The 27,104-nt window shown below is 38.5% G+C and overlaps 1 protein-coding gene across 3 annotated transcripts in view; it reads right to left on the bottom strand.

Annotated features, from left to right (window-relative positions):
- Positions 1-27,009, bottom strand: part of PARG (poly(ADP-ribose) glycohydrolase) — a 61,803-nt gene extending 34,794 nt beyond the window's left edge. For 2 of the 3 annotated variants that reach the window (XM_058841216.1, XM_058841218.1), the window contains exons 1-8: positions 26,741-27,009; positions 23,594-23,660; positions 20,273-21,250; positions 19,061-19,247; positions 17,792-17,914; positions 16,997-17,080; positions 15,837-15,911; positions 602-694 (exon numbers count right to left, since the gene is read on the bottom strand). In XM_058841216.1, the coding sequence (XP_058697199.1) occupies positions 602-694; positions 15,837-15,911; positions 16,997-17,080; positions 17,792-17,914; positions 19,061-19,247; positions 20,273-21,250; positions 23,594-23,660; positions 26,741-26,876 (1,743 nt within the window). In that variant the 5' untranslated portion in view covers positions 26,877-27,009. The remainder of the gene's footprint in view (positions 1-601; positions 695-15,836; positions 15,912-16,996; positions 17,081-17,791; positions 17,915-19,060; positions 19,248-20,272; positions 21,251-23,593; positions 23,661-26,740) is intronic. The other variant, XM_058841217.1, reaches the window with a different exon arrangement.
- Positions 27,010-27,104: the final 95 nt, after the last annotated feature.

The raw sequence follows: 27,104 nt of genomic DNA, 5'->3' as shown, positions 1-27,104 counted from the left end.
CTAATATGTTACCTACCATACATCTTCACTTGACCAGCCCTACTCACTTTCATCAGCTTCACTCCTTACAGAACTAATTCCTATAGCATTAATACAGAATTAGTTAAGGTCTGTATGTGTGCAAGTATTACATGCTCTAAACGGAATAAAGTATGTTCCCAAGTAAATGAAAGCTTTATCAAAATACCACTTCTAAGATTAAAAAAATTCCAAAATAAACAATTAGATCTGATTGAAATAAAAAAATTGAATCAGATTATTCAGTGGTTCCAGTTTCTAAGCATGATTTTACAACCTCATTTGTTGCATGGTCATTACATTTAAAAAATGCAAGAAGCCACTTCAGTATATAGAAACTCTTACTGAAGTTCAGGCTAAAACTATGACACTGAGATTTACTTTTTTTTCCACATTCTATTACATAATTCCAGATGTGTATTGTCCATTCTGCTCCCTAGGTCTCATCTACTTTTAAGAAAAAAATTACAGCTTTTATTAAGAACATAACATGACATGACCCTGATGTTTTTACCTTAGCCATCAGCTGCAGTTTGCAGAGAAGTGCTCTGCCACAGAGCACCTGCTAGCTGTGTTTGCTTACCTGGGTGCAGATACTAGGGAGACAGAGTGCCAGCTTGACCATATCAGGAAGAATGGACTGGAACAGATGTTGAGCCTCTGCATCTTCAAGAACCTGTTAAAAAGAAAGAAGGACAAAAAAAGCTTTTTACCTCAGAAATAACAACTGAATTAAAAGTTTGTGAAAATGGGACCCATGCAAAAGAAATGAGAAAATAAAGACGTCCTCTTAGCTTCATGCCAAATCTCTAACATTTTCACAATAGTGCCTCACTGAGTTTACCTTGCAAAAATCCACTGCGATACAGAAACACGTCTCAAAAGTTGCAGTTAAGAAAACATGTCACCAAGTGTCTTTTAAAATAAGCTTGAATATGTTACCATTTTACTCTTTTCAAGGCAATGAACCAAATTTTCAACTGAAAAATCACTACCTGACCACAGAAGTACTGAAATTATTTACTCAAATTTCATATTCAGGTCATAGTCCAAGACAAGTGACATCCTCCTATTAAGGACAGAAAAAATGCACTTCTGGCTGAGATCAGTGGGCCTCTGCAGCAGCAACAGGAAATCCTATGCAAGACGACACAATCCTGGGCATTTTCTGCCATCCATCCCCACCATGTTTCCTCAAGAATTACAGCCATTACATAACAGGTGCAGCCTGCCAGGCCCCACGTGCTGAAGTTGCAATCTTCTCAGTCTCTTCTAACATAACATCTAAGAAGGGGACACTAGAATTGACAGCACTGAAAACAAATGGGCATACCAATGTTTCACAAGGCTTCTCAAAGCTTTTATCCCCAAGAACAAGTCACACCAAACCTTTCTTGTCCTGTTCTCAAGTCCCACCCCCTCCCCTGACACTGTCTGGCTCACTGTTGATGTGTTTGGCTGCCAAAGCCTAGCAAGCCAATATATTCAGAGCAAGTCCAGGATCTCCCTTCCAGTTGCAACTACCAATTCTGAGGGCACCATCCCACACCCAGGGTTTAGGTGAACCCTCCCATGTGCTTATTCATGTAACACACATCTATTTTTCAAAGATGCAAAAATTTCTTTCAGGTGGGCAATGCTCTTCTAAGAAAAGCTATGATAGGTTATAAAAAGAAATGCAACATAAAGTGGCACAGTTGCAATATGAGAAGCAGCACAGAAGCCTCGAAACTCTCACAAGTCTGCTGAATGAACAGGCTGAAGGGAGATGTAGAGAAAAGCACATTCCTATGCTGTGGAAGTTTTTCCCAGCATCTGTGGATATGGGCATCAGATGTGAGTGCCTGTTAGATTTGCATACTGCATTCAAGGCAAAAAGCAGAGAGAACACACAACTTGCTCTAGAGCTGGGGAATGGAAGACAAAGGTCACAGATCAGTTGTCTGCCTCTCTCCTTCACCACACCCTGCATCCAGGGAATCCGGACTTTCTACCGGTTTCCAGACTAAAATACTCAAAAGTCTGAAATGATGGCTTTAAAACTATACAATATTATTTTTCAAGTAACACTTAAAAAAATTATTTGCTACCAGTTTTGCACATAACGAGCTGCAGACAGAATGGATGAAACAGCATGAAGGTATTATCAACTTTAGTCTCTATAACACTTAAGGGTAATTGTGAAATCACAGGAAGCGATCTCTTTAGTCATATTATCAGGGCTTTGTAATTCACATTTCAATGGAAAGTTCCACATAGACTTCAGAATATAAAAAGACACTGGCAATTCTCTGGAGAAGAAAATATGGTGCCTCTGACTCAAGATACACTGATCCTCATAAACACCAAAAATACTGTTTGAAGGCTAACAACTTCTGGTCTTTTGAGATCATTAAAATAACTATAGAAATATATTGGCTCTGTTGTCTCCTGCTCCAAGTAATATAAAGGGATAAGAGTACTCAGGAAGTAAAAAACCAAAACACAAATGCTCAAAGCACAAATTACTTTTTGGGAAAAGGGGGGAAATATAACAATGCCAAGACCTGCAAAGTTACTTTCTATGCATTATGTGGGGTACTTGTGGAAGCACAAAAATGAGGGTTTAATATAAAAATTTAAAATTAAAGAAGAACTTACAAAGAACAACTAGCCCAGGAAACATGAAAATCATTTGATATGAGGAAGAATCCAAGTAATAAACAAATTACTTTTGAAAGTAAGTTTATTTTAGGATGGGAAATGAGCAAGATGCATCTCTCCTGTTGCTGGCTGCATATGCACCTACATTTTTACACAGCCTAAGTAAATCCTGAAAGCTATGACCTAACCTTTAACATTATCTGCTCTAGCAGGAAACTTTGCTCCGTTCTTAGGCACAATGTTTTTAAGTGCCATAAAGTAACCAAATGAGCATTTAAGTCTGGAATTTCAGATCTCAACCCACAAAATGAATACGTAAGTTATAGCTATTTAAAAACTGACATTTAACCCCAGATGTCTACCAGGCTGTCAAATTCTGATATTCTCTTCCCTTCGGGTAACACTTCCTCTCTTCTAAAGCTGACATATAAATAGTGGCTGCTGTGCTTTGCTGACTGCCACAGACTATACAGTATCACTTATCTGGTGACACATTATGGCACCGGACTTTGTCATAGCTGTCAAGACTTCAACCTTTTCTTTATGCTTCTTTGAAAACAACATAATAGTGTGAGACAATTTCTTCTGCAAAACAGAGGCAGGCCAGCAATTGCACAGCTCAGCTCTGATGCAGAATACTTAATTATAAAGGCCACTTCTACTCTGAAATCCTATTTTTCCCTCTTCTTACCTTCCTAATGATGTACTAGAGTATGCTTTCTTTTCTACAGTATTTCTATGCAATGAGTTTTACTAGATCTCCACTAATGAAAAACATCAACATTAAAAGTTATTATTGCCTCAAAGTGTTCTCGTTTACTTCTGATTAATCTTACATGTGAATGAAGTGAATTTCGAAAAGAGTTTTGGGTGCCATGAAGACCCCACAACTTCAAATATATGATTGCACAGTTCACAGACCTTGTCAAGAAACTGCTAACTCAGCATTGCTCTCTATCAAATGTCACATCCATGTAATTAAAGCTTACCCTATCTGTCCATACACTCTTCCTGTAAAGGTAACATTCCTTTGAGGTTTCTGTGAAAAAGAACACCTGTAAATCCCTGGCTGCTTGGCCCTCAGACTCTTCTGACCACTCACCCCACACACCATAACAGGTGAAGCTTTGCACATCTACCACTGCCACTGCATATTCTCAGCTATGCTGAATGCAACACAGAGCCTGGTGTTACCTGTGACAGCCTTTTCAGGCTTTGAAAGCAGCAAAAAAGAAACACTCAGTCATGGAAAGTAAAGGAATTCCAGGACATGGAGTGCTGACAACACAGCTACACCTGGCAGACATGCCACAATGCAAATGCCTACCTGGAGAACCTAGCATTGGCAGACAGAACACCTGGTGACAGAACTGAGGGAAGATTTATTTAGAAGGCAACTCTCTTCAGGAAGCAGTGACCTGTACTGATGTAAAATCCAGATATTTAGATATTTAGAGTGACATTACACATTCTACATATTTGATGCCACTGAAAGAGGGATGTGTTCATTCTATCCACCCAAATACACACATGCGCCTCCCCACACACCACATTTCAGCAGTTCCCATGTTCACCTGACAATTTCCTGAGATCCTTCATCTTGCTGATTCTACTGAAAAATAACCTGGAGGTGGGGGTAGTCTGCCCATGCAGTAATAAGTTGAAGCAGCCTACCGAAAAGCCATGTATAATTAGATGTGTGCAGAGTGGGTGGTAAGTGAGAAAGAATCAGTCACGACCCTTATCAATGGGCTACAAAGGCAGATCTCAGTTGCAATTCTCACTTGAAAAAGCAGGAATGTTGTAGTCAGAATGAAGTTGTTAAAACAAGGACCTCACTTGGAAGTAAATCTACTAGTACAGGAATGTCTGTATGAATTCACTAATGTGCTTTTAAGTGTGTACAACTTTTTCAAACAACTCTTCAAACTTTAAGAGAAAGGACTGAGTTTCCATTTTTAAAGGAGCTAACATTTGTTTTATAACTTAAGGAATTCTAAAATATTAAATGGTTGTCAACAAGTTTTTATAAAGGAAAATACATTTAAGTACTGTAGCAATTTTTGTTTTAAACAATTGACCAGTTTCTCCTTTCCTTGTTATGCACTATTGTCCTTTACAGTTTCCTTCAGTATTTGAAACAAAAACATAAATAGAGTGTTGACTTTATTCAGTGCTCCAATCATGCAAAATATGTAGGAATTAAATACATGCAGGGGTTATACCTTAAGGGAAAAGTATATGGAGTCAGAGTTGCAAAGCATGACTTGCTCTTTACCAAAGAAATAATTTGGCAATTCCATCACTATCTTCACTGGAGTGACTGATTAAATGAACAGAACTTAGGGCTCCAATTCCTAAGATGCAAATTGCTCAGTGAGCCGTAGCAGAGGTACGAGCTCTTGGCCAAACCTGCATTGCAATTTAACAAAATGAACATTTATCCTGAAGCAAAGAGGCCTGACTAAACACAGCTGTAAGTAATGGCCTCTTGTCACTATAAACCAGTCCTCCAAAACGCAGCGGACGAATATGCCTGACAGACCTAATAAGAAGGATCTGAGGTAGCATGGGGTGATAGTGATGGTAGAGAGTTTAAATCTAAATCTGACAGCTCATCAAAGCAAACAAACTGCACATAGGATACACAAATTTGGACAGCTCCATCTATCACATGGGAAGGCACAGCCATCATGCCAACAGGCAGCCAGCACGTTAAGACAGCAATGGCCTAATGCTTTCAATTTGTTTGGTTTTATATCCCCATATTAACTTTTGTGGCAGGACAAGGACCAATTGAACCATGTTCTTAAGGATGAAGAGGAAAACCAGAGTGATTCCTTCAGACTGTGTGTCTCTTCTTTCCTAATTCAAATGGATTTTCACCTTCTGACTTTTTACTTCACAGCTGCTATAATGCCTCATGCTCTCAGTGCTCTGAACCATCTACAGTTAATACGCTGAAGTTTCCAGTAACAAGTTTCAAAATTATTTTAATGTAAGATATCATATGGTTAGAGGTGATAATGCTGAAGTAAATAATTGGACAAGCCAAATAACTTGTATGTACTCTGTTTACAGCAGCTTCATTCTCTTAATTTCACAAATAGGTTTTTTTTCTTTTTCCTTCTCCATTATCTTCAACTTGCCTCAAATAAAATAACTCTTTGTATTTTTATAGTGTATTTTGAGGCACATTAAATACTTCAAAGCTGAAAACATCATCCTTGGAGGTATCTTAAAAATTTGTGGATGTGGTGCTTAGGGACATGGTTCAGTGGTGGAGTAGGCAATGCTGGGTTAATGTTGGATTCTATGAACTTCAGGGTCCTTATCAACCTAAACATCCCATGATTTTGAGACACTAAAGTGACACTTGAGTGTGCTCAATCACAACAGATGGCTGCTCCTTTATTGCATTGTTTTCATTTTCTCTTCCTTCCAGAGCAGCCTGTACTTATTTCCCTGTTCTCCTGTCTCATCCAGAAATCCCATGGTTTTTTTGCACACTGTTTAACACTTTAAACATGGTGAAGTCTAAATCTATGACTAGAATTCAGCAGTGCCAATAAAACAGCTAAGTCACTGGTTACAACAATGAAGAACTTTACCCGAAAGTAACCAACCTCAGACTGGCAATCTGTACTCCCTTTCTTCCTCTAATCCTGTGACAGGTGCCTTTAAACATTACAGAATCCTAAGAGCAGACTTTCTCAATCTGATATTTGGAACAGCTGGGGAAAAACAACAAACACACACACAAACAACAAAAAGGCCTCTGCAACTTCTAACTGGGTGACTTAAATCTATTTAAATTCCATTCCCAAAACAAGCTTCACTAAGCAGCACTCTCTACAAAGCCTTTCTTTCTGAAGAGGGAGGAGATCAATTCAACTTAAAGACATCATGTGACAACTATCACTGTACTCATACCCAGACAGAGACACCAGGTTACTGCAGCCCAGTAACTCATATGCCTCCATAAAACAGACTCATCATAATGTCAAATACTGTACATATTAACAAGACTGAAACAGAAGAAATGTGGGGTGAGGGGTGTGGTACGAGTCCATTCTAGTTCCCATTTTATCATGTCAATGAACTTCCAAAACTGCAGGAAAGAATACTTTCATCTGCCTCTCCCAGTTCCCTTACAAAGCTAATTCAGTAGCAAACACACTTAGCTGTCAAATCCATCCCATTTATTGAGCACTTGTCTGATTAGAAACAAAAAGAAGGACAAAGTAATCTTTGGAGGAAAGAAGAAAGAAACCATAACATTGGATTATGCAGAAAAGAATCTTATTTGAAAACAAGAATGCTTCTGACATTTATCAAAACCACAAACTGACACTTAAAAAGGAAAAAAGAAGACAGCTTACAAGGCAGAGGTTAATTTGGTTTTGTTTAATTTTTTTTTCCCCAAAGGTTCATTCATGTCTTCTGCCAATCCAACCCTGGAATAATCTCTCAGGTGTATCATCCTTAACAACTGCTGCTTTGTTCTCAAAGCTTTTAAACATTCTAAATAAAATCTGAGAGAAAAATGTGTGTTTGTTTTTCAATCTCCTCTTAATTGTTTTAGAAGCCCAGTTTATACTTCCAAGGAACTGGAAATCTATCCTCAGTCATTTTCACTACTCTTCAGACCACCAATAGCTTCTACCTCTATGCTCCTGCAGAGTGATTCTGTCATAGGTAGAAGCAATTTCCATCACAGCCATTTCCAAAGCAGTGGGAGAGTCCTGGGATGAAAAGTCAAATATGACTTTCTAAGTATTTTCAAGTTATTCCAGGGAAGTAAAGCAGTAAAGAGGACAGTGACCTTGTCTCCAGAGAATAGCTGTAACATGAGGGAAAGGGAAAGTACCTTTCACCTGCCTGATACAAGTTACAAGTGAAAGGGATCTGTTTCCAGGCTCATTCAAAACTTTTATCTTTCTGAATACAGTCACAGAGAAAAAATATTTACTACTGCTGTGATTTATAAAACATTTTTTAAAAACAGTGTAGAAGCACTGGAAAGCCATCAGATACTAAATATGATCTGCAACCACTTTTGAAACCTTGGCACAAAAAGTTTCATGAGACAACACAGCTGTTACCCTTATGAAAACTGTATTTTCTTTAACAAGCCAAAAAACCAAACCAAACAAGTCAAGCACAGGGAAAGGGAAGAAAAAAATGATCAAGTAAAGAAAAAACTATACCATTGCAGATTTTAAGCAATCTATAGACCATTTTTTGCTTGACTGGCAGCTCAAAATGACCAATAATTAAAGAAAAATATCCAGTAATTACTATTACTTATATTTATTTTTCTTTATTTATACTTATATTTATTATGAGGGCTAAATAAGACCCTCAGACCATTTTGAGGCTACACACCTTGCCACCTTTGTAAATATCCTGTTCAGAGAATGCATGGCAGCAGTAAAAATCTCTCCAAGGAAGTCTTTTAAGCAAATTCAGTTTTTCAGATGAAAAGGAAGGAGAAAAAACCCCAGGAATATAGTTATAGTCCACTTCATTTATACTTCGTAGTCATCCCAAAAAATGGCAATGCCTCTTTACCACTTCCTTACCTACACATACACCTTTTCAGCAAACATTTCTCTTGAAAGCTTTGACCATCAGGATTTGTTTCGTGGGGCCTTTGTATTCTAACTGCACAATATATTAAAAATAAAATTTTTAAAAAAGATCCAAAAGCACTAAACAGCTAAGGAAAGCCCCACCACCACAAAAAGAAGCTTCTCTTAGTCATTTGGGATACATAGGTGAGCACAGATAAATGATGATTTACACATAATCCAGTGGAAGAAATCTATTCAACAGTCCTCTGACCCCAAAACAAAACAAAGCAAATATCAGAAGGCATCCTTTAAACCCAGAATTGTATATTTACTGGGTTTTTTTTTCTTTTCTTTTTAGAAAAGGAATGTTCTCAATACAGTGAAAAACTATGAACAAGATGCTCAGATTGTGTCTTTACATAGATCTTTATTAAAGCATTGAGTATCCACAAGTACTTTGGACACAGTATAATTACATCTCTGCACCTGCTATGTGCAGCTATCCCTTCCCTGATAATTCCAACTCAGCAGTCATTGCAACAGTGCTTACAAAACACTGCTTAAAAAACACTCAACTGTTCTGCCAAGAAAGTACAGAAAACTAAGAATAAGCCTGTAATTCAATGCTCTTTTTCCACAATGCTTAGTTTCTAATGTTTTTGAATGTGTACAAGATGCATATTCCCCCCACCACAGAAAAGCTCACCCTTTGTTCAGTATGGGAATAAATTCCTTTCTGCTGCTGTGAAAAGAAATGGCACACTCAAAAGACCTTTTCAGTTTAGATTTTAAAAAGGTAATCTGATGTAATGAAAATTGCTTGAAAACATCTGGACTAAAGTAAAATCCAACAAGGAGCAATGGATAGGCTATTTTCAGCCTTGGGACATTCTGTTTCTTGCTTAAAAGCCTACATTTGTAGTGCTGACATCTCTATACAATGTTCACTTCTGTTAGTACTGTCCAGACAATTATAAAAATGATTTATCAAAAACCCAGTCACCAGAACAATTTGGTACTTCAAGATTCCTTCTATTCCAGTTTCACTGATTACAGCAATCACTTTTTCAAGCAGGTCATTCAAACAACAAAACAAACAGGAAAGACTGTCATGGTTCATAAGACCTACAAGGAGACAGAAGTGGGGTGAAGCCTTATTAGAACATAAAGACTTCCCAAGATACACACATATTTAACTGTAGCACTGTTCTGTGTTTGATCTTTTCCAAATGAATGAAAATAATCCAATTAAACTATACTTCATTTGCATCATCTTCAGTTGTTGCATTTATAGTCTTTTTTTTTTAGATGAAAGTTTGAAAAAAATGGTAAAAAAAATGGAACCATAATTTCCAAAATTACCTGAGTAATTTGAAAATTTTCTCAAGTTAATTTTGAGGTTATTAAAGATAAGACTATACACCCACAAAAGCTGTGTGGTTCTGTGGCTCTCTGCAATTAAGTAGAGTATTTCATTGACATGACAGTTCTTAATTTTATTCAGTTATCTCAAAACACAACTGATTCTTCTTAGAGAGGAAGCAGACACACTGCCAATATTTGCATGCCTGATTGTTTTGGGCAGTTCTCTATCACTTAGTATGCTCTATCTTAATTCAATTACTTGTATCTGACATTTTCTGAAAGTAACAAGTTCAGGCCAAACATGCCAGTATGCTAGGAAGTAGCATACATTTAAATGAGAAAGTACACTATGGCCAAAAAATGCACTAAGCACATTCTGTAGACATTATCCCAGGTTTTACAGGTGTGCACCCCAATTAGCAACACACACGTGCTAGGTGTTCTAGTGAAAAACATTAGTGTTCTATCTACTTTAATTATTCTTAAATGCAAGGCATTGCCTAACAAGACTCATTGTAACAAGCTCCATCACTCCTCACTTTCAGAACATTCTTTTATATTCTGAAACCTGCACACAATATCTGCAGTAGAAAAAGTGGTATTTTAGAAAGTGTGTGTGTACATACCCATATAAATACTGCTAGGCCAAAATTAAAATGGCAAGGATTTTTGAAAACAAAAACCAATTTCTAGTTAACTTCAATTTTTCAAGATAAGGAAACTAGACTTATGCAAGATCAAAACATATATAATATGGATGTGTGATATTTGTGGAAAATAGTAAAAGCTGTATTTATAGACAAATTTCTTTACACATTTATCTTATTACTCAGTTTATGTGCCTTTAAATTACATTTATGGAAAATTCTGAAACAGCATTAAGTGAAGTTCCAAAAACTTACAGAGACCTGAATGTAAAAGCAGACTAACAAAGCCTCACATGCCAGCTATTCCGGACTGCTAAAAGGATCCAGCATGCAGTTAGCACCTGTCATATAAGTTTTATTAGAAAGAAGTGAGAAATGGAACTCCTTTTCTAATCTTGTATCAAAACTATTTACAGCTGTAATTCTAAGACAACACTTTTAAAGGGTGTAGAAAAACAGCAATAAATTCCTTCAGTTTGACAAGTGACTTTGTTCCTTGCTATATGGCTTTTTATCAGATTTTAGAATAAGCTGAGATTTGTGCCACAAAGCTCCAACTGCTAACAGTCTGTTTTGAGGCTAAAGCCAGTGAACTCACGCTTGACTGGAAAAGGAGAAAGAGGAGCACAGAGAAAGTAGTCTAGTAAATTCTTCTCTCATGCTGAAGGTTCTTCTCTGTAATTAAATATAAGGAAGGGAAGAGACTGGTCTTTTTAGACATCGTTATCATTTTTCTTTCAGTCTCCTAGAAAACTTTTACCAAAGGTAAAAGTTAAACAGCTTATTTTGTAATACAAAAGGATTTCCTGAATTTACACGGGAATCAAAAGCAAATATGTAATTACTGGCCATTAAATAGACTCATTGGCTTCAAACAGCTTTCCCAAAAGACAAAAAGACCATAAGGCATCCATACAAAGGCACTGCAGACACAGACACAGTTTTCTCTATACTAGAAGCAAATATAACAGTTGGAAACTGAGTATTACACAGTGGAGAGTGTCTTTGTAAAGATACTGATAGCATACTCCCCTTTAAGTATTCCTACTTGAGTTAAGTAGGCACCAAGGATTTAAAGAGAGCCTGGAAAAGCAAATTTTGAAAGGCATAAGTGCCTTAAGTGATTCAAGCATTTAAAATGTCAATGACCTTTAGTATTTTTGCCTCTTTAAAAAGTCTATTGTATAGATGCCATACCCTTCTGTCAGCAACATCTTATATTGCACACCATGCAACAGCAGACCCTGCATTGACAAGGCCACTTGTCTCAACTTTCAGCTTCCATCCAGCCAAGCCATAAGAATGCAAAAATGGACAATAGTTCCACGTACAACACAACAACAGCACAATGAAAGCACATCAGCAAAGCATTCCTAGAAAAGTCTAACAGCAAGAAGCACAAATAATCAGCAGCACTTCCTCATTTGCAGCAATCAGTATCAGAAATTCCCAGAGTCCACAAAAATATCTCTGTGAGTGTCAATGAGATCTTTCTAACAGTAACTTCTCCAAATTCCTTCAAAACCTGATGTAAGGCCATAGTATCTTCTAGCTCCCGTGACAAGGGGTTCCACAGCCCTCTATTCAGTATCTCAATAATTACTTTTGTCTGGTGTTGAAACCCTTACCTGCCAAGAACACTCATCTGGTGTCCTTTAACTGCTGTACCAAAAGAATGGACAGTCATTTCCTCTTCACCCTCTCTTATATTTCTTTTGGTCAGTACTGTTATGTCCCTTACTCATGTCCCTCAACGAAGATGAAAAGGTGAAATGATCCTAACTTATTTAGACATTCCTCATACGGAAAATATTACATACCTTTGCATCAGTCCTGACTCTTCTGCCTGTATCTTCTCTATTTCCTAAACTTTCCACCAAGATGATCAAACAAACTACAGTTATGGATTCACTGTACTGTAACTGCAAGATGTATTGTAATCCACTTTTCAGACCACTTGCAGAAGCTCAGAGACAATCACTGCCTATGCCACACAAATTTACCTAAACTCAATCTTTGGTCTATGCCATTTTCAGATATAAACAGTCCTTTGCTCCTGAAAGGGCAAGACAGATGCAAGCAATAAGAGGAAGAGTTCATTGACAAGAATTATGCTTAAGCTCTAAGAGACTTTAAAGCAATATAATAAAAACAAAGCATGTCCAGCACAAGGAGGTCCAGTCTAAAGCAGCAGATCACATGATTCTCTCAAATGACAGAGCCCTACTTTTTCCTTTAGATGAAGTTGCTGCTGTCACAGATTAGTCTAAGGCATAAGCCCTGAATGACCTAACTAGACTTTTTATTTCATGCACTTGGAAAAAAGAACAAAAACCTTGATTTATTTTCCAAGTTTTGCCTGAAAGTGGAATGGCAAATCTAGAAGACAGAAAAATAAAAACTACTACAGTACATAGCACTGCTGAGCAAAAGCATGTAATTAATACCCAGCCCATCATCATTCTGAGAAATAAAGCTCATCTATAACATGTTGTGGGCTCCAATACAGCTCCATTCATAGTGGTTTTCTCACATTTCCTTTTCTGCTTGTTGCTTATTCTTTCCTGGCTTTTATGTAAGTTCTGGGAAAATATATGCAAAGATGACTTCCAAATGACAAGAATTTTGCACGTACAAAGGAAATCATTAGCAGTAATAACTTTCATCCAGGAAGTAATAACCTGAAGAAATCCTAAGCATGTATGTCAATATCAACAGACAGATGGCAAAACAAATTAATACAACACTGGAAATTCTGTAGAGATCAGCAAAACAATCAGATGTCTGAAGTAAACAGCCACAAAGACCTTTACATACATTGTTCTATGAATAAGTTCTATGTTCTTTGTAAAGGTTCTATGAAACTGTCAAAAGAAACAGAAAAGAATCCAAACTTCCCAATTTACTTCACGGTACAAACAGGAGTTATACTTCCACACATTAACACATTCAAGAGAATCTTTTAAAAAGTGTGAGGGCTCCCTCTTCTGACAACACTTTGACCAAACTGCAGAACTTGTAGGCTTGTGTCGTTTCAGAAAAACATCTTGACTCACATAGGTGATATTTATTTCCTATTAGTTAAGAAAGCCGGGAGTGTTTTCATCTTAAGGGAAAATAAACCTAAGCCAAATAAACTGGTTATTATTGTTGTTATAAGAAAATTGACTTGAACCTTACAAAGTAATGTTTAAAAATAATGCATATTTTGATAGTATAACTTGCAAGGAACTAAAATATGAAGCCCAGTGCAAGACTAATATGACAGTATTTAAGAGATTAAGAGATGAGGTGAGCTGTGTCCATAATCAGAAAAAAAAACAACAAATGGTACTTTATAACCAAACACAGACCTATTGAAGTAATTTCTGAATAATCCTCAAAAGCAAGACACCACTAGATTTATGGACAGCTACCTTCTAAATCAGACTAGAAAATCTTTGGTAAAGCAGGCACTGAAAATCAATAGTGCCCAACAATATAAACACATATCTGACAATCACAGACTCTGTTTTAGTCTTTTTCTTTTTTGTGACCACATCTCCTTCTGTTGAGCTGCTGCCACTCCCTTTGGGCTGATTACTTAGGCCAGCTTTCCTTTTAACCAGCCCCCTCAGCTTTGGGTGGGCAAACCTGAAACAGCTCCTCCTCTGTACCCTCAAAATCATAGTATAAACAAGAAAATACACAGACCATAGCCCTTAATCACTAACTCACAAATACAATAAATTCAAAACCACTACAGCTTACTACAGCCAGTATATTCAGGTCATTTCCACAGAGGATGTCAACTTTCACACAAGTGCTGCTCACTTGAACAGACTGCAAGCATTCTTTGAAAGCAGATGCCTTGTTAATTTACAAAACTTGGAAAGTTCACACATGCCTTTAAATTTCTCTGCAACATCTATCCTCTCCACATGTCCTGTTCATACAAAATGAAAACTCAATACATTCAACATAGCAAGCCAGGGCTTGCTTTTTCTCCTGTGGTCTGCAAGAGGCAACTCTGTCACAACCCCTTCACTGTTTCTTATTTAAAATACTGCTGCACACTCTTTTAACTTAGTTGAAAATCTATGTATGAAACAGATCTCGTCCCTTCATCTGAGAACCACACAAATAAATCATCATTCCCAGGATACAAAAATTTCCTTTTCATCCTCATGCAAGATTGATGCCCGATCCCTAGTTTATTTCCTGATTGTTCCCTCTCCTCTGGAGACAGCTGATATTACTTACGCTCTCTGGCTGATGATCTCTGAATCTAATCACCCAGAGTTTCTGAAATCCCATTCACAATGTGATGTGAACACATCAGGACAAGCTCAGTTGTACTTGTAGCAATATAACGCAAATCTGGTACATTCCTGAGTCAGATTTTTAAGTGAACAGCACTCATACTTTAAAACATTCTAACTGAAGTATGTTTACTTCCGTAGCACACAAGTGAACTGAACAGGCCATGGTAATTTTGCTTAGCAGGAGAGTCAACAGGAGCAGAGATTGACTGTCCACAGCCTTTACAATGGAGCCATGGCAGCCAGCCCAGAGATAGAGGGGGAGCACTAAATCTGCAAGATGGGTGAGCACAGCAGCTCTTGTGGCTTGCAAGTACGATAACACTGGAATTTTTACAGGTGCCTTTTGTCCCTAGTAATAATACTGCACTGCATGCAAAAGAAAATTCATTCTGTGAAAGAGCAGTCCCCACACGCAATGGAGACAGGCAACAGAGAGAACAGAACAGCTCCTCCGATCACATGGTCTAAGCAGACATCTATTTACATATATAACAAAAAAAATTCACCTCTAATTTCATTTCCACTGAGCCTTAATGCAGCTTAGCAAGCCCCTCCCAAGAAAACAAGTACTTGTGTTTTAGAAGTACTTCTGAAGTGCTGAAGAAAAATACAACAATTTTTACTGCATCTCATTTAATCTTTCATTATTCTTCAATTAATAGTTTCTGATTTTCAGTCAGGATGTACATTAATAATCCAACTTGCATTTGAGACCTACTGTTCATTTCTCTTTTCCATCCTCCCCATGAAAGTCCTAATACCTAATACTTGAAACTACAAAACCCACCACAGTTTTTCAAAGACTCTACAGTTTAAATCCACCATCTCGCCAGATCACAAAATTTTCCTACTATACCAGCAAGGCACAGTCAATACAAACACCAACCACTGCAATATAACATTAAATTTTTACAAAAAAAGGAAAAAAAGACTAACACTTTTTAAAACAAAAAACAACATTGCACTGGAAATATTAATACAATTTCTTAATAAATATGGTTGTCATAAAACAGGAAAAGGGCATTTTTCACCTTACCTTCAGGAAGCTCAGATATTACTGAAGAACCCAAACTACATGTATAAAATTTAAAATTAAACCATTTTATAAAGTATAATTATTGTTTCAGCTGAAGTTACCAGCCAAATAGCTGCTCACTTAGATGTCTGACAACTGGAAACATTTACTCTTGAAACTGGAAATAAAGTCAAAAGCATTGAGATATATAGGCAAAATAGTCACTTTTATATTACTATTCTTCCTATTTTAAATCAACTTGTTTTACCTTCTCACAGAAGTCAGTAAGAGCTGTGAAGTCCCATTTCTTGGAATAAGCAACGTTGTACCTCAATATGGCCTCCTAAGGAAGAAGCACAACAAAACAGAGCTTAAGAGATAATTATTACTGGAAGAAAAACCATTTTAGGAAATTTCCCTGTTGAAGGAACAGCACCATCTGGTGGCTAAAATCTGCGACAGAGCCTACCAAAATCTGTAACACTTAATTTGCTCTACTAATATAGAGCAAATCCTTGATACTGAACCCTCTGTTTTGGGTCTAGCAAGGAATAAGCTTCAGTCTATAGGGTTTTTTCTCCTAATACAAAACAAGACAAGGCATATCTCCCAACAAAGAATATAAACGTTTCCTGTTCCACACTTGCTTTTGTTAACAGTACCAATAAAAGGTATTTAAAGTATAAAAGCAATATAGCAGACGTTGTACCAGTTTAGGAACTTAATCAGAACCACAGCAAAATTAAATAGATCCTTTACAACAATATCACCCTTAAAAATTCACAAGAAGGAAAAAAAAAAGCCAAATAAAATAACAAAGTTGCTGGGGAAGCTCTATTTATTCATTTAAAGGTTATCTATGGCTTTTGCATCCTCCTCCTTCCCTGCCTTTCAGGTATAACCTAAATTACATTATTCTTCACCAAAAAATATAATAGCAACCCTAAGCTGCTCCAAATCAATATTCATGTTACTGTAAGACTTTGTGTCAACATAAGAGTTAAAGAGCATTTGTCTCCAAAATCTACAGATTTTTGTTAGCAGCTTGAATTGTGATTTTAGTGGAGTGAACTGATGCGAAGAGTTATTATTTCCAACTCTCTCACCTGTGCATCCCCAACCAGCTGGCTACACAAAACCCTCACACTATGTTTACCACAGACTAGTACATACTGCTGGACAAACATCATTTTGTGTAGACTTAAAAATAGCAATTCATTTAAATATTCTGCATAAATTCATTGGTAATCTTAGTACTCATTAAGAACCTTCATTCTTTAGGAAATCCCTTGAACAGCAGAGATTTTTTCATACTTTATTTTTCTAAGTCATTAAACAAACAGAACCAAGCCAGAATCACTGGCAGTATACAAACAACCTGAATGTATTTATATGCATATAGACTGGATTTCAAACTAACAGGCTTACCTTCAAATCATGTGAGCAGGTAAATTTGTTAAGTAAGGCAGTTTGGATTAGTTCCCATCGACTTCCAGCAGTTCTATCTCCATTCTTTAAAATAAAAGCCCAAAACAAAGTCAAATTAAGTTATTCAAAACATAAAGACACATTTACTGTCATCTGTAAAATTGTTAAGTGAAAAGACTGAGTGTATTTAATAGAGGCTGTAAGAATTCTTTTTTTCTGTGTGGAGTATCAATAATCATTGTAGAGCTTTTACTACAGGACAGACTTGCTGATTATATTCATCCTAGTTTGAAGTATTTCAGTGGGTATGTTTAAGCCTCAAGCAGTGACAAGAAATACCAGACTAATAAAGCATGCAGGGCTACTCTCTGCAATTGTCTTAGCAGAACAATGGTCAGATACACCTCACTATCAGCAATACCTGATAGAGTATTATAATCAAACTGTGCTTACATATTCACTCACATCTGTTGGAATAGCAAATTGCTTCAGACACACAAAAATATATAACATATAAATATGTTAGTAAATAAATGTGTCATTTATAAGGAGTTCAAGTTTACACTCCATGTAAGTACAGAAATATATCATCAAATCATTGGCTAAGCAAAATAATTACCAGGAAAAAAAAGTCTTCTATTCTATCTGAAGCATCGTGACCCAAAATCCAGTTTTTCAGACTTGATTTTGTAATTCCATAATCAGCCTAACAATTGAGCAAATCCAGTAAACTGAAAACTCATCTATGTGGAAGCAAACTTATTTGATCACACAACTGTAAATACTTAATCTTACCTCATCCTCTACAGGGTATAAATTTTGTTCTGAGCAGGGCATTTTAACATGCTTGTTATCCCACAAATCTTTGTAGTGAGTTGGAAAAGGTTTAGGTACCTCTCCTTCCCTTAGAAGATCTACCTGTAAGACAAAAGGACAGGGAAAAAAAAATCAGATTCTACTTTCAAGTTTTTAAATGGAAGAAATAAAAAGTAAGCAAAAATACAGTTTAAAAAGCTCTCATCTACAGCCATCCTTTTTGGAAAGGGCAAAGCTGCAAATTAAACATAGGATAGCTACTCAGAAAAAAATCCATCTGTTAACCTTACATTACACTTGTTGAAAAGAACACCACCTTAACACACTCAAATAAAGGTAATATATTCAATTACTATATATCACCATAAATCACCAGCTAAAGATTTCCTCATTTATCAATGTAAGTATCTACATATTTTCATCCAAGTATTTTCAAAATGTAGTTACAAATCTAACCATAGTCATGAGCAGAAATAGTATTTTTAACCTAACACTGAAAGGGATGAGGAACCATTATACATAAAGCAATATCTCAAGTTTACTCCACAGAACATCAGAAAATTAAAAAGAAAGAACACCACATTCTTAAAGACTTAATTTGCTATTCAGCCCTCTAGCAGCACTAAGTCTCTCAGAATATGTATTTAAATTCAATGTTTATCCTTCTTTTGGTTGGGATTTATCCATCACCCCATAGTTTTCTGGTCACATTTTGTTTCAACAATTGGATTGCATACTGCTCCAAAGGATTAAAGGAAAACTTATCAGATTTGATCTAAAATGCAGTGGCAAAATTGCAAGAAACTCTGCTTCATTCCTTGTCCTTTCCATATCTTGACTATCTTGAGCCTTTTGTGCATCTTGAACCCAAACCAGAACCACATTAAAATGAAAACATAGCATGAAAACGTTGCAAGTACCAATTTTACTTGTAGACTTATTTAAATTCCCAAACTTTACAGATCAGTCAAGGAAGCACTCACAATCCCCCACAAAACAAAAATACTTGCCCCTAAAAAGACAGAGGCAGCAAAACCATTATTGTGTTTCTTCTGGATCTTAATATCCTAACTCTATGGATCAGAAGAACCAATTTTCAGGAAAATCAGTTGCCCCAGTCCACTTGCAAGGAATGGCAAGAAATAGTACAAGCAGGATGTCAAAATCTAAGACTAACGCATGGGATTTCATATTACTGAACACTTCAGGCAGAACTCTGACGTGAGGCAATGCAGTGCATTACTGTACCCTGACAGTTACGGTGTGGTTGCCTGAGGGTCGCAGGTGAGGCAGACGGGCCCCACACGCCGGCATCCTTCTCATCTCTTCAATCGGGGTTCCAAACCATTTCTTGTTGGTTGGCAGAGGAGGTGGTGTATATTTAGCAATCTTCCTTCCTGGCCTCTGGGGTTTGAATTCACACTTTTCTTTCCTGCTGTTAAAATACAATACATTGAAACGTTTTACTTCCCCTGAAAAAACTGATGGGCAAATACAAACTTCCACCCCAGGCTTACAATAATAGCAGTCAGTTTATTTGCCAGGCTTTGCTGCGGCCTCAGGTCAAAGCTTTATCTGAGGAGAGCTCCCACCACCAACAACCTTCCCCTCCCCAAGACACACAGGCACATGTCTACCAAAACACTCTTCTCTACAGGCTGACAAAGCTCTTCACAGAACTGCAGTAGGTTAGCAAAACAGGGTATTCCTCTAGAGAGCCATGCTCTTTCCCAAAAGGATCTGTATCCATGGACAATGCCCCAGTAAAGAAGTGCAAAACTACTTTCTTGCCCTACCTGAAGGACTTGAGGGTTATAAGAAGTCAATAGAATTTGACAAGTCAAAGAATTGCATGTTATACCAAAATACAGTCCTTTTGTTTCTGGGCACTCCTTAGATGCTTACTCACTTTCTCAGCTCACACTGAAATCTAAGGTCTTCAGAGCAGAGATTATCCTTTTGTCCTTCCACAACACCTGGCATGCAGGGTCCTCTACCATGCTCAGGGCTCCTGCTCTCACTGCTGCAGTGTAATCACCAGTCCTTCTCTCTCCCAAATTATTAATAGAGCCAAACAAAACAATCAAAAAATCCCCACTCAAACCCAAAAAATCAACAAAAAACCCTAAACATCTCTACAACTGCTCTTGAAAGTGAATTTTTCCATGTCTATTTCAACTAAAGCATCAATAGCATTGATAGTTCAACAAAAGAGATTCACTATTTTTGACAGATCTAACTAATAAGAATTCTAAGAGTTGCACTGGACAAACACATCCTTCAAAAACCCTGCAAATAATCCCATTAAAAATAAGTTATTTCAATCTTACGTCAGTTGTCTTTGTATCTTAAAATATATTTTGCAAAACTCTTTATACAATCCAGCCTCTGAAATTCTACCACCAAAGAGGAAATTTCCAAGCATGTAAAAACCAGATGAAGAGGCAGACAGAATGCTACCTTTTCTCCTCAACTTTAGGTATCCTCATGAAGTGAGAAGTGATTTTGGAGTCCCTCTTCACACCCGGTTTTGCACCTTTGCACTCTGATGATGGAGCAGGAGAGATCCCAGGTGCCTTTGTATGCAGACTGTCCTCTTTAACAGAATTATCTACTTCCTCAAAGCTTTCACAGCCCTTGGCAGAAAAACGTGATTTCCTTGACTCCAATTCAACATCCCCATATTGAATTTTAAAAGATTTGTTTATGGGTTTTGACATACTAATCTCCTCTCGTTCATCCAGAAATGGGCTTGTTTCTTCATCAGCCTCTGACCCATGGCAGCTATTTTTAGAATTATCCACATCCATCGGTGACTCTGGTTCACTTTCTTTCTCAAAAGCAGGCGAGTCCCCTGAATTGCTCTGACATTTGCTCAGTTTCCCAGGATCTCCAAGATCAGATGTACAGGCATCACAACCAGCATCTGAAAGTGGACTTTCTGGAACTACATCCCCTTCCTCTTGTTCACCCATTAAACAGACAGAATTGCAACTCTTCAGCTTCTGTGAATTGCACGAAGCCACTTGTCCATCTGTCTCGACATCTTTTGAAGAAGTTTTTGAATTTCCCGTTTTTGAAGCCCGGCCTGCTGATAGTTTCCTCTGAGTCCAAGTGGCATTGCTTTCTTCACAGGCTTTCTGCTTGCCAGTTTTGTGCATCTGATCAATGTTGGCATTTTTAAAGAGGTCTGCAGACTGTGGCCCCTTACTGGGATCTGTATCTAAGACTGCATCTTTTTCCTCAGCCTCCCAGTTACACATGCTGCCTGTCTGTGGCAAATTTACTTGCTTTGCACCAACTTCCACAGATATTTTTGCATAATTTTGCTGACAAGTATTCTCTAGCTTTTCCACATCATGCTCACAAAAGTTCTCTTTTTTAATGGAAGTCATCTTAGGATTTGCTTCAGTATTGTTATTAATTTTGCTGTGGAAGCTGTGGAAGAGAAGTAAGGGAATTCAATGTCTTATTTCCAAACTAAATTCCTGTGCATATTTTTTTTTTAAGGAACAATGATAAACTTAACAGAAAGTACAGATTTTTATTCATTCTACTGTAAGTGAGCACTACTAGGACCAACAGCTTTTACTGCACTGAGCTCACTAGCTCAGTGCAGTAAAATCACCAAAGGATGATTAATCAGCTGCTTACCTCAGAAATATATTTCAGTCATTCATATCCTAATCTTCAAATCTAAACATTTTGACACTATCATCTAGCTGTTTTCTCCAGATTAAAAAAAAAATTAGAAATTTTAATAAAGTCCTCCATAACTTCCATTTTTATCCATTAAATACAATAAGCAAGGAAATGATTGGTTTTATGACCATTTCCTCAGAGTTATAAATTCATCAAAGAGGGCACAGCAGTCCATAGTCTCCTATTACTCTCTTACTTTCATATAAAGTCCATGACTTCAAAAAAGTTCAAGTATAAAATGTATTTCAAACCAATAATAAAAAGTAAAAGATACATAAAAACTTCCTGATTTAAAAAGAACCTGATCTGTCTTCGTGTAAGGCAGGGCAGGATAGAAACATGTCCTAATGGTTACACAGGGAAATTAAGTAAAGTGTATGACGAGACGTCAGAAAGTCATTTCACATTTACATACTAATTTATGTGTCAGTGTATTGATAAAGGATTAGAGGACACATGAATATTAAAACAAAAACTGACTAGTCTTGGTGAATACACCACTCTGAACAGTATCTTCTCCTGAATGTGCTGTTACAACACTGTATATTCCAAATGCAAACTGAGCCCACTAAACTCTAGTTATACGTCTGGTCACTGCCCAGCTTCCCATTTACACTAAATAAGAAAATATACAATTACCACACCATCCTAAATTCAGCCACTGAACATTTTAATAGACTAGAGATTTCTGGAGGCATTAACTTTCTCCATGAATGGTAACAGATCCTTTTCTAAAAGACCACTCAGGATAAGCAGAGATGATAGCTTGGAACTTCATCCACAGAATGATTATTTGAAAACAAAGGGATCACAGAGGTCTTTATTTCACAATAATTTAACTTCCAATGTATACATTTATTCCTGCAAATTTTGATGAACAAAACTAAGAGTTACAACACTGCAGCCTTCTCAATGACTCTTTAAAGGTACTGCCAATATCTGTTGCCAACCTGAGAAATTGAATCTAACACAAATTTAAAGTTGTGATGTTAACTGCAATAGAAAGGCACATTAAATATTTACACAACAAATCTGTTTCTGAAAGTTGCCCAGGCTCTAATCTGTCAGCAGAGATAAAGAAGGGCATAGAAGAACAATACTCTAAAGGGAATATAAAAAAAATAAAATAATTCATTCCCTCCTTAAGAATCCTCTTGACATCCTTGATTTAGTGGAAGCTGTAAGCCTCTAATTAGCCCTGCATATTTCTGTATTAATCATTATCACAAGTCCTCACAGCTATTTTTAGCACTGCTATGGACTTAGATCCCTATTTATTAGAAAACATCAAAAAAAAAAAATAAACCAGCACATTTATAACTGCAACTAAAGAAAAATAATATCTGATATTCCTCTGCACCAGACAGTTAAATTCTCTGGAGTATAACTTTAAGGCAGCTTTGCAATCACTGCTCCTGACAGAACATGTTAACCAAAAATATCAAACTTTACCTGGTATTATTCAGCAGCAAAAATTTGTAACATGTTTCATATAAAAAACCTCAAGGCACATTTGAGCACCTGTAAATCCTATCTATAATTAAATCAAGCTGCACATATTTAAGCTACAATTGCAGTCCAATGAGACAAACCAAAACAGATTTTTGTCTGTAAATTAACAAAACAGTGAGCTGGCCACAGGACTACCAATGCAAATCTGCAACTATTAGTGCCCCGTGTCAAACAAAAATGAAAGCAGAACTTGACCAAAGACATAGTCTGATATTACAACTTAATTGATCCAGTGTTTGGCTGCCAGTGGAAGCAGCACTCCCACTTTGCCTTCCCTTGCTCCAGGTTCTAATATTTTGCTTTGCAGGAGCAATGTATTTTTTCACCTGAACAGTGACATGCTTCAGGAATCTATGTCAGCACAAAGTTTGGACTTGGGTGATTAGAGAGGATTGTTGGGGGACTAGTTAGCTGTTTGTTACTCAGGATAATGTGCCAAGGTAAGGAAAGCAGCAGAAATGGGGCTGCCTCCATTTAGCCAGCTGTACTGGCAACCTGCACTTCTGGCTCCCCCTAGACCCCCTCAAAGGACACAACTTTTGAACAGGTTTATGTTGTGCTCTTTACCTTCTGGACTCCGTTGTCTTGGGTCCTTTATTCTCCAACCAACTGGTAATTGTCCGCTGTTTACAAACTGAAAAACCACAGTTCACTGTTATTACATGAAACATGATTAAACTGCAACATCATTGCATATGAAAAAAGATAACTTGTACTGGGTGAAGATAAAAACACCTACAATTAATCCCTTATTAGCATCTCTACTACAGGGAGCATCCAGACACTAGCAGTACTAAAACTGCATGTAATGCAATGTTTAATTTGCATCAGTCAGCAGCTGTAGGTTTTTTAATAAACCATATAATTTCCAGGCATGGTGTGTAGTGGGATTTGTTTCATCCAACCTCTTTTTAAAATATAGTTAAAAGGTTAAAAATATACAGTGAATGTGTAGAATTAAAAACAAGGGAACTTTAACTTTCTAGTGCTCACCATTACCTTTAATCACCACCACAGTGAGCCCCAAAAGCTTCTAATGAATTTTGGAATGAAGAGGCAACATGACATAACTTAAAATCAATAAAGAATAAACAACAAGGCATCTTTGATGAACCATCCAAGAACTTTATTTGCATGTAGCATACTGTGAAACATAAGGCACAATATAAGCATAACACACACTAGAAGTAAGAAGCACTCAGAAAAGGGCTTTTTATTTTCTCCTCCATCCATCAACAGCTTGCAAAGCTTTTCAATGCTCACTCCCCTAAACAGCAACAAAATGAAGGACACAATTTCTTCAGATTTACTATCAATAACAGAGTCCCAGTTCTATCTGTGTGTTGCTGCAGCTCAGACAAGCTTTCAACGGAACAGCAACATGTAAACTGATTATGGAGAGACTTTGAGGGTGGAACAGGGAGAAAAAATTCAAAGTAGTTCTTACAAAACTGGAAAAAAAAAAGTTTTTATAAGAAAAAAGGGTGTTTTGTTTCATTGTTTTTATTTAAAGATACTCTGCAAATTTGGCAACTAGCTTCAATTCCCTTTCTTTCCATTTGCCAGGAAAGCATCCCCCTGCCACTGCTGACTGTGCAAGGTGTTTGTTCACTGCTTTCAACTAGGTAGGGAACAGCTGGGGTACTTTATTGTAACAATATTGTAACAATAGTTGTGCAGAACTTCAGAGCCAGCAAATCAGATCTGGCTCTTCTGAGTATGGGAAGTCTGAGCAGTGTTCTGCAAATGGAGGTTGTGTAACTTGTAACAAAGATGGCTTAGGCCATAGCTAACTTAAGAGACATTGTTTCATAAACACTTTCCCTAGCATTCAAGGCCGTGAACACTTTCATACAGCTGCTTATCAAATACCCTAATCAGAGGACACCATAATTTTTAGAATGAGAAGTAATCTCCAAAAAATACTGAAATTATTTTCTGATATTCTGCAATGGCACAAACAACAGAGCAAAACTGCAACCATGTGACTGGGTTACCAGGGAGCAGTGCCAAACTGGATGTAGGCTACAAGGATACCTGTGCCATAATTAGCCACAATCATAAACAAGTCACAAACAATCAGCTTTCCTCCACTCAGACACAAATACCAGACTGACAGATTTTATGAAACAAAATATTTTTATTTCCAAAGATTCACTAAATTTAAGTCTAGTAGTCATTCTGATTAGAAAATTTCACCTTCTTCTAGTATTTGAAGTGTTAATCCAAATTGCCTACAGGTAAGCAGCCAGAAAAAAAAAAAACAAAAACCAAAACAAACAAAAATCTGATGAGACATGTTAAAACATGGGACAAATAAACCTCTTCAAAGGCAGCTGACTACCTCTTAAGGTGTAAACTTGTGCAAAGAAAGAAATATTTATTCATTAGCACAATAAACAGAAATAATGTCAGCAGCAGCAGAACAGAACAAAATGGGTTTAGTTTGGACTTCAACATCTGAGCAGCCATGTAAGCCCTCCAACCAACATAATACACATCACTTTCATGCTTCCAGCATGGCTTTTTGCTACAGATAAGGTGGTGAAAATAAGAGGCAACAAAAAGACAACACACGCTTATTCTCAGTGTAAACAAGAGAACCAGACTTTGCTGTCATTTTTATTTTTTCAATGGCATCTTTATTTCCACTCAAGATTCCCCGAACCATTCCCATAAAACAAATCATCTCCTACAATCTACCTAATTTTCAGACGATTGTAATTTACTCTGGAGGAGTGTACACCACTAACACCAAACTATCATCTATTCAAAGTTGCCTCTTAGGAGTTAGTGAGTTAGTAAGGTTTAACTCATCAGCTGCAGACGATAGCAAATCTGTTTGGGCTTTTTTTCCCCTTCCATGCACTCCTTTCTATTCCTGAAAGAGATGCATTAAAATTTTATTTTGGCAGCGTTAGCTCCAAATAGAAAACAAAACTAAGGAAACCACGTGGGAACTTGGTCTACACAGCTTTGTTAGGCGGCAGGAGCAGCCACCCCACCCCAAGGGGCCAGCAGCGCTCCAAGCTGGCAGCCACGTGCTTGTGTGAGCTCCTGTCATTAGTCTCGGCTCTCCCTGTGTGACAGCCTGGCACAGCCCCCGCCGAAAGCCTTATTTCCCACAGTACTTGTCCCCCTTCTTGCGGAACACTCTACATTTTGCGGCTCACACCTCTCTTCGACGATTTGCACTCTTAGTGGAAACTTGCAAAGAATCAGGCACAAAACCAACATAACGATCCTGCACCCAAAGCCGTCTCTAAGGGGAACCAGCGCACACTGACCACACCAGCGGGCTGGGATACAGGGGCCACGCTGGCACCGGGAAGCGAAGTTAGAGACAATTCCAGCCCAACGAGGAAGGGCAGCTCCGGGCAGGCTCCGTGCAGACACATGCGGCCCCCGCCGTCCCACACTGCCCAGGCCGGCAGCAGCACGGCAGAGCTGCCCTGAGCGGCAGAGCGGGACACGGCGACTCGGAGCCCCCGGCTCGGTCGCCCCCTCCTCCTCCCGCCCAGCCCCCGGCGCGACCCCGGCGGGGGGAGCCGAGCAGCGCTCCCAGCTCGGGCCAGTTCAGCGCTGCCCGGGCACCGCCGGCCCGTCCCGCGCCCCAACAGCGAGCAGGCTGCCGAGGGAGGCGGGGGCGGCACGGACGCCAGAGAGCCCCGCTCCGCGCCTGGCCGCGCCCGCCGCCCCGGGGCCCGTACAAACCTTTATTCCCCACGGCGGTGGCGGAGCTGCTGCCCCCGGGCCCCTCCTGCCGCTGTCCCTGGGAGCCGCCGCCGGAGCTGCCGGGGCCGGGCCGGGCTCTCTTCAGCGGGGGTTCCCGCTCGCAGCCCGCGCTCATCCTCGGCGGGGCCGCCCTGCCCGCCGGGGCCGGCCAGCACCCGTCCCCTGGGGACGGCGCGACGCTGCGACAGCGGCTCCGCCCGTCCGCATCCTCCGTCCCGCACGCCGGGCTCTTCCCAAAGCGCGGGGGGCGCGGCGGGGCCGGGAACGAGCGGCGTCCGGCGAGCGCGGCCCGGCGCTCGCAGCAAGATGGCGCCCGGCGCGCCTCACCCCGTCGCCATGGCGA

Source organism: Poecile atricapillus, chromosome 6 (genome assembly GCF_030490865.1).
Source record: "Poecile atricapillus isolate bPoeAtr1 chromosome 6, bPoeAtr1.hap1, whole genome shotgun sequence".
In the NCBI taxonomy this organism is placed as follows: domain Eukaryota; kingdom Metazoa; phylum Chordata; class Aves; order Passeriformes; family Paridae; genus Poecile; species Poecile atricapillus.
This window is presented reverse-complemented; position numbering and strand designations above follow the sequence as displayed.